The following is a 9163-nucleotide window of genomic DNA, read 5'->3' as shown; positions in this document are numbered from 1 at the left end:
GTTTCGAGAAGGACCACGTGTATCGACAGAAGGCGAGAAGAGAAAATTTACATACTTAAGTACTAATAGTTCACGAAAATAATAATTTTTGTGAACTATTATTACTTAAGTATGTAAAAATTTATTACATTTCCTGTTGTACGAGGGTTTTACCCAATTCTCGAACCGTGTCAGAGTGAATCCGTGCTATAAAAGTACCGTGTTATACGGGGGATGGTATCAATTCTCGAACCGTGTTAGAGCGAATCTGTGCTATAGAAGTGCCGTGTTATACGGGGGTTACCTGTATTCTGGAAGGAAAGAATCGGCCCAGAGCGGGACTGGAACCCACAATTCCCGCTTACCATGCGGATGCATTGCCAGTTATGCTACCAGACCCCGAGCAAAGAATCACTTGGGATCCAGACATATTTAATTATTGATATAACCATCTATGGTTATATTGATAATTAAATATGTCTGGAAACTTTTTGCTTTTTTATAATAATTAATAATATAAAAGTTAAGTTTAAAAACTCTGTATGGAATATTTATATCATGAATACTTAAGAGAAATGAGGATAAAACAACAGATTATAGTGAAGTTGTTCAGAGAGAAGTGATCAGAGAACAGTGCAACTAACAAGAACACCAGTAGGACTGTAGAGGAAAGTTAAGAGAATATGACATTTGAAATGTATTTTGCATAAACCAGAGATTGGAAATATGAAGTATTAACAAAGAAAGGAGTAATAGGCAAGAATGCAATTGATTTATTGTAATAATTAAACTGTTCTATTCTTGTTTTTAGTTTAAAGATTTCCAATAAATACTCCATATAGAGATTTTTTAAACTTAATTTACAATTTTGGAATCATTGCAAACAATGAATAATATAAAAGTTATTTTTTAATAACTTTTTGTAACAGATAGTGCCACACACAATTTTAACTTTGAGCTAGTGTTTCTTAAATGGAGACTTTTACCATAATTCGACAGAATTACTCCTTTTAAGGTTTTGTTATTACATGAAGTTTATATCGTAGTATAAGTGAAAATGATCAGACATTCTAACGGACCCATTAACTTCTCATTCAAGTTCCAGAAAAGTTGAGCAAGAACTTTTGTCAGTTAATTCTTGAGAAGCTATTTAATATCTTTTGCATAATACAGTATTTAATGTATTTTAATTAAGTAAGTTTTAATGATTTAAAAAGTTGTTATAATTACTTTATTCATCTAGGTACTATGTATAAAAAAGTATTTTATAGATTAAAGAAGCTAGAATCAAAATTTTTTAGGATTGTTTCACAGTCTCACATAACTTCATAACAAAAGACAATAATATTTCGGTTGTCTTCAGCTTGTTATAATTGTTTCAGTGTAATATTTGATATTGTTAATATCATTTAATGTTAGTTATGATAACTAAATAGTCATTATTTAGATATACAATAGAATCCAGCTAGTTCAAAGTAATTGGGACTGAGCCCTGTTCAGATTAGCAGATTTTTGGATTAGCCAAATAATTGAAATAATGGAGAAGCAAGCAGTAAAACAAGTTTGGTTTGTATAGATCCAACACCATCAATGATGTCAGCACCCCAGCCTTTATTTCATCTGACTTGTTCTAAGTAGAGGGTGCAAACAATTAACAAAAACAAGTTTTGTAATTTTGAAATGGCAACCTGCCTTCATTGTTTACCTTAAAATTATTTTAACTGTAAAAAACATTGTTTTTAATACACAGTCCAGGATTCCAACCAGGATTCCAACTCACACAGTAGCATAAGTCAACTGACTTATGCTACTGTGTGAGTTAGCATGCTTAAGGCTACGGTTACTGTGGATGCGAATTCTAATGAAATCTTGTTCTGACAAGTTCTGACGAGTTCATCTGAACAAACAAATACTTGTTTTCCAATGAGAGTGTTTACTTTGGCAGCGAAGGGAATGTCGGAACACGCACGATGTAGTCAGAACCGTTCGAGCGTTCAAACGAGTTTGATTTTTTTGTGTGTTCTGATGTTGAATTTTGAGTGTTTTAGTTTTTTCAACATGGATATTGATAAATTGATTAGTCTTGTGTTCGAGAATAGGTGTTTGTGGGACATGAAACACAAAAACTGTCACAACAGATATTTCTTGGCAGAGATATCTCTCATTCTGAACTACTTGAAAAACTTTTGTGGGTTGTCCCACAAATCTTGATATAACGTTTGGAACTCTCCTTATCGTCTCTTATGGAAAATAAGTGGTTAACATGCTCTGTTTTCCTACCACCTATCAACAATAACTTAATCAACGGATTTTCAAGAAAATAAAACTCATAAACTTTGTCGATTTTGCTGGGAGACAGAAACGTACTGACTTTCAGAAAACACGCACAGTGTATCCACCTTGTTCTGACAAGGATTTCAGAAGTACTCGTCAGAACAAGATTTAGTCAGAATTTGCATCCACAGTAACCATAGCCTAATTGTGGATGTTGAATGTGCTCTTCGCTCGACATTATTTTAGTTTAGTTTAGTCTGCTGTTACAATGGCCACGAAATGGAAACACACAATGTGTACATTGAAAGATAAGCTGGACGTTTTGAAAAGGCTGTACAAGGATGAAAGTTGAATGAAATTGGCAGTAGAGTTTGGAGTGGGCAAGGCCACAATAACCAACTGAAAAAAAACCGTGCAAAGATCAAGCAGTTTTGTGCCTCTACTTCAGAAAAATCAGTTGAAAATCAACAAACAGCAAGATCCTCAACATTTGACAAGCTTGATGAAGCCTTTTTCACATATTCAGCTCTTTCTCTTTCCTGAGTGTTCACCCCTAAGTGGACCTCTTGTTAGAGAAAAGGCCATTCATTCAACAAAATCTAATAAAAGATGGTGAATCATTTAGTGTGAATACTGGTTGGTTTGATCGCTGGAAGAAGCACCACAGGATTCGTCAGCTAATGATCACAAGGAACAATTATCAGCTGATCATGCTGCAGCAGAGGAATATTTGGGTGAGTTTGCTGATTTGGTATCACATTATTCACCTCAGCAGATATATATAATGCTGATGAGACAGGTTTATAGTTTAAGGCTTTACTCACAAAAAGTCTAGCATCTGAAGAAGAAATGCATGCCCCAGGTTTTAAAATGAATAAGGAGCGAGTGACATTGATAGCTTATAGTAATGCTTCAGGAAATCACAAGCTACCTTTGATGGTGATTGGTAAATCAGTGAAGCTGAGAACTTTTAAAAATATCAACATTAACAATTTTCCAGTTCGTTATAAAAGTAAAAAAAAAAAGCTTGGATGAATGGATTGCTTTTCATTGAGTGGTTTTTTAATTGATTTGTCCCAGCAGTGAAATGTTTCAGCAATGAAAATGATTTGCCCCCTTGTGCCATTCTCCTTATAGACAATGCACTGTTCCACCCAGATGTTCTTAGTTGACCAGGAGATATAAAGGCAGCTTTCTTACCACCTAATGCAACACCATTATTACAGCCCATGGACCAGGAGATGTTACAGTCTATTAAGCTAGTATACAGAAAGAAATATCTTACGTTCTTGATAGAAGATAATTCCAATTCGCTTTCTTTACATGAGAAAATTAAACAAGTGAACTTAAAAGATGTTGTGTATTGGTTGCTGAGTTGTGGGAGAGAGTAACTGAGCAGTCCATAAAAAGATCATGTGGAAGTAATCATGGCTCTCTCTCAGCTTTGTTGATAGTTTTGATGAAAACAATGAGAGAACAATTGATTCAGCTAGTGCAGAAAATTCCCAGGTGCGAGGAAGCAATAGCATGTGACGTTAATGAATGGATTGAAGTGGATGGAATAGGTCAGGGGTCGGAATTAGCAGCTCGCGAGTTGCATGCGGCTCTTTGCATAGACGTTTGCAGCTCTTCGGACATAAACTCCAATTTCATTTCACCTCATTTCACCGCAGCCTTATAACTTATGAGTTTATGAGATAGAGCCGCCGAACAAACTTTCAACTTGTTCTCCTTCCGCACATGACCACACTCGCATTGATCAATATGAGTCGCATAAGAGTGGTAGCATTTGAAGCATATCTATATATATAACCCATTGAATGCGTGTCCGTCCATCCGTGTAACGTTATGCCGAAAACGGCCACTAGAGGCGCCCCTGTCGTGTGTCGTATTTTGCACATTTAAATTAACATGCGGCTCTCTGGTACTTTTGTTATCCTGTTTTCATGACAATTTGGCTCTTCTCACTTGACAAACTGCCGACCCCTGGAATAGGTCATGAAAACCTGTTGGATGAGGACATTGTGGCAGCTGTCACCCAAGAAGACTCCAAGCAGAATGATGACAGGAATGTTTACGAGGTCAGTGGTACTGCGGACCAACTTGTGTCACACACACACACGCAGCAGCGGCCTTTGACCTCGCTTTATGCTAATTGGAACAACATGCCAGCACTTCACCCACAGACTGCATGTTTATTAGGCAGTGGTGAAACATAGCATCTTCTAGTTGATTTTTGTTCCTGTTTTTGTGTGTAAATACTGTATAGATCTGCCATTTTAATAGGCCATGTCAAACATTGATTTTGCAGTGGTTGGCAAAGCTGCGACTGACCACCATCTCCAGCCAACGTGATGTCAGGGTCGAGTCTAACCACTTTTTCGGCTCAACGTGCTTTGTTTCGGATGTCAGGGTCGAGTCTAACTACTTTTTCGGCTCAACGTGCTTTGTTTCGGATGTCCATCTTGAGTGCTCCGACTTTTATCTTCACAATCTATGTTGTTATAACCTTATGTATATAGAGTTATAATTATCTGTAAATAAACTCGTGATAATGGCCTTTAGACTTTTTCTTCAATCCTAGAATATAAAATTTGATGCCATGACAATCCCATTCGTGGATGCGATCGGATTGACTGGTCTAACCGACTTTGACTATCGAGAGGAACCATTAATGGTCACCTCAGTTTATTGATTTTGTACATTATTAATACAGTACTACAATAAAATACAATTATTTTTTTTGTGGACTTCTAAATGTTTTTGTACCATTAATATCATTTAAATTTAAGTGAAAAATACAAAGAACGTATATTTTGTGAGCTAAAAAATTTCCTCTCCACCAATTGAAACATGTTTGGATTAGCAATGTTCAGCCTATCAGGACTCCACTGTACAGTACATACATAAATATATTAATTGGTTTTTGTGCATTTATACATAGACATGAAAAAATGTGCATAATAAGTAAATTGTATGATAATTAACTAAATCCAATTTTTTAAATATTTGAAGTTTAACTTGAATCATTTAATTTATTATAAATACAGTTGTCCCTCTATAGTCCGACGTTTTTTAATCCGACATGCTCAGTAGTCTGACGCACCTCCCGTCAAGGTACCCATTTCCGTTACGTGTCTGTTTGCACAGAAGCATGTCACGATGTGAATCTCCCCATCCAATTCTTACTCGATGACACACATTTCATGTGTTTTATGTGAGCAGTTCTGTTCGAACAGTTGGAGTAGAGAATATTGTAAGTTACTGCTAGCAAAACAATGCGAAATATGTAATTATTTTCGGTAATCCGGGCACTTTTGGTAATCTGACACACCTTTGGTCTCATACCTGTCGGATTATCAAGGGACAACTGTATTCATTTTTACAATGCATATAAAATATAATTATTGAAAGTCATTTTTATATTTGATCCAATTATTCAAAGTTATGTTACTAGCATTCTGCTGTTTTATTTGCTAACAACATTATGTTCTGAGAATGGTTTACTGCAATGATATAATACTTTATTGATGCTATTCAGAAAAGCATCAATAAAGTCATCTATGTACCAAAGCCTGTTACCGGTGTGAAAGTCAAATAAAAAATGAAAAGAACGAAAAAACAATACTTTACAAATATTTTCAAACCAGAAACAGTTTTTCAATCAGTTCAGGTAATGGCAAATTTCTGATGGAATGCAACTAAATAAGAACACAACAATTTGAAACTTTATTACATGTTTCATGATGTCGTCCTACTGGGCATACACGCACTAGCTGGTAGCACCTATCAAGATTTACAGGTCGTTGTCCACTATTGTTTGCCATGCTATGGACATAGTCAATTCCTCCTTGTGGTTGATACATGTGTCAGTGAGGCTATATCTGTAGATACAAATGGCCTCCAATCACCTTAGATGTGTATGGTGAGGTGAGGATGACCCTCACCTGGTTAAAGTCAGGCTCTATGTCTGGATTACTGGTGTAAACGGCGAGAGTGGTGATGATCTTGTGTGCTGTATGTCAGCGAGGTGCTCTTTCATTTTAATCCCCAAGGAGTGCTTAGTGAAGCTGATGTAGATATCACATCTGTGATCCCTAAGTGGGATGCTTTACACTCCGGGGAGTCTGTCCTGGTTGAGAACATCCTTTCTGTTATGAAGGATGTCAAATATGGTTGGCTATTTCCTGTATGCAATGCAAATGCAGTGCTTCTTGGCTATCTCAGTATATAGTGATTTGAGATATGGATTGTAAATAACTGGGATCCTTTCTTTATCTTCAGGTTGGTTTTTGCCATGGGAGTCGACTTGGACTGCTCATTGGGAGTGGTGGAATCTTTCGATCAATTTACGGGTGAGCTTGGGATACCAATGATCAGAGGCTATGCTATGTGTATGCCTCAGTTTGGCGTGGATAGCATGTTGAGTGGACAAGTGAGTGTACGCTCTCCTAATTAAGACATTATACACTGCAGTTTTATACTGATGTGGTTCACAAGACTCCACAGGTATGTAGATGGACTCTGATTCTAGCTTACGGTACACCTCGGTGTGGATTGCGACTCTTCAATTCTAATGTTAATGTCGAGGAAATGAACCTCTGCTTGATCAGTTTCCAGGGTCAAGTCATACTTGTTTTTGTCAATGGAGTCGACAAAGGCTGAGATGTCTGGTGTTGTTCTCCATAGAATGATTATGTCATCTATGTATCCAGTACCTCCTATATAAAAGGATGTTGGGGAGGTGGCAAGGGAGGATCTTGTACTCTAGTTGTCTTATTGCCATTTCACATAAGTCCCCTTAGACGGGGCTTCCTATCGAGACTTCTCTTCCCTGTGTGTAAACCTTACCATTGAACTGAAAAAACAAATTGTAGCATAATAAATATGCCATCTCTAGGACTTGTTGGTGTAAGCTGTCATCATTTACAATGTTGAATAGGAGATCCTTGAGGGCACAAAAGGTAGGTGGGAGTTGAATCATTGGGTATAGGGACTTAAGGTCCAGCACTGTGAGATATTGGGGAGGGGAGGTGATCTCACTGAGAAGGGTTATGAGGTCTACAGGTTACTCATGGTATAAGGGTACCCCTCCAAGTGGGGAGAGAGTAAGTTGTGTGTGAGCTTCTCAAGCTTGTGTGTCAGTGCTCTAGCTTTATCAAAAACAGGGTGTAGTTGTTGTCTCTGTTTATGAGTCTTAGCAAATGCAAAAAGCCTAGGTGTATCGGGGGAGTCAACTAGAATATTTCCTAGTATGAGATGTTTAGTTAATTTGGTATTGGCAAAGTGCTTAATCCTCGAATGTAATTTTCCACCATACTGTTGTCCACGATGTCACATTGGAGTATGACATACTCCAATAACAGCCATTCATAAGTATTGTGCCACACGAGGACCAGAGATTTGGTCTTGTTAGCTTGGATTTTGATCTGAAAATGATTAATAGGATACAAAATATTATTATTGGATTGTATAAAATGCATATAAAATAATCAATAAAGTATTGTACAATTGCAGTAAACTATTCTCAGAACATAATGTTGTTAGCAAATAAAACAGTAGAATGCTAGTAACATAACTTAAATGGAAAATCTTTTAGTTTTGAAGATTTTAATTTATGTTTTGTCTGTATTTCTCTTTTAGAAATAGTTGATTCATTAATTAAAAGAGTACACGAGGAAATATTACTTCACACAGTACAAAAAGGTGAGTTTATAAAATATTTTAACTGTTAAATATTAAACATCTAACAACAGGATTTAATTATAAAAATAATGATTTTGTATGTTTTTTATTTTGAATATAAATAACTTACAATCTGGAACAACAAACAAGATAAAGACAAATATTTGGTATATATTCCAATTTATCAAAATTACTAATCAAATAATCTTAATCTTGAATAACAGAAATTAATTTATTTTTTATCTTTATTTAAATAGATTGTTATAATTAAAAATGAATTTTAGAAAGTTAAAGAATTTTACAAAATGTTAAGAGTTTGAAAATAAATTTCTATCTAAAAATGAATTAATTTATTGGTTAATATCTTTCAATTAGGCTTTCACTAAATTTTATTGTAATACAAAGGTTACAGTTTATTATTGGAATATTAATAAATTGTAATATTTATAATATTTTTACAGAAAGAAATGTTTTTTTTTTTTTACTGTTAAGTGTTTTAATAATAATGCTAACAAATAGACTTTTGTTGTGTCCAATGAGAGAAGTCAATGCCAATCTTTTATTTACAATATTCTAAAACAATAAGAAATAAAGTTTGAAAAAGTTAGAAGTTTTGTTAAATCAAAAACTTTATTCTTAAGTAAGATATTTTTAGTAAAATTTTTTGATTTCCTTTATGATCTGTTAATTAATTCAAAGTATACATTCATTCATTTTCATTTCATTTAGATTTATTAATGTAACAAGGTTACATGACCTGGCAAGATTTTAGGACAAATGTAGCAAATTGTCATCCCCCAAATTGTAGAGCCCCCTGTGCGAGCATAAAAGTCAAAAGGACCATACTTGTATGGGCGACCCTTTGCGAGATATAGCCCTCCAAAGATGCGACTATGTTATATCCAGTCACGTGACTCAGCACCCAAAAGGGACGGCGTTACATGGCCGAAATTTTTTTTCAGTTTTTCCCATCTCAGTGTTGTAAAAAAATGCGTGCGCTCCCATTCCTTAGCCCCTAGTGCATGTCTCCCCCCTCCTGTCCACGCCGCCACCGCTGTCTCCCCCTCACACGCGGCCGGCGGCCCGAGTCTTCCGCCTGCAGCCTTCTAGAGTCGCCATCTGTTGCCTGTAAATACAAATATCTATTATTATTACACCTCTTACCTCAGCCGGGGCTCAAATTCCAGTCCTGGCCGGCACCGATCCACTTCTCTCTGCACCGGCC

General features: G+C 36.0%; 1 protein-coding gene across 1 annotated transcript in view; it reads left to right on the top strand.

Moving 5' to 3' along the window:
• Positions 1–9163, top strand: part of LOC111626899 (nuclease SbcCD subunit C-like) — a 159150-nt gene that overhangs the window by 12148 nt on the left and 137839 nt on the right. Inside the window, exon 3 of the mRNA XM_023370419.1 lies at positions 7897–7959. Coding sequence (XP_023226187.1) covers positions 7897–7959 — 63 coding nt within the window. The remainder of the gene's footprint in view (positions 1–7896; positions 7960–9163) is intronic.

This window comes from Centruroides sculpturatus, unplaced genomic scaffold, assembly GCF_000671375.1.
Source record: "Centruroides sculpturatus isolate CEXI.00-Female unplaced genomic scaffold, Cexi_2.0 scaffold328, whole genome shotgun sequence".
Classification (NCBI taxonomy): Eukaryota; Metazoa; Arthropoda; class Arachnida; order Scorpiones; family Buthidae; genus Centruroides; species Centruroides sculpturatus.
Note: the sequence above shows the minus strand (reverse complement) of the source record. Positions and strands in the feature narration are given on the sequence as shown.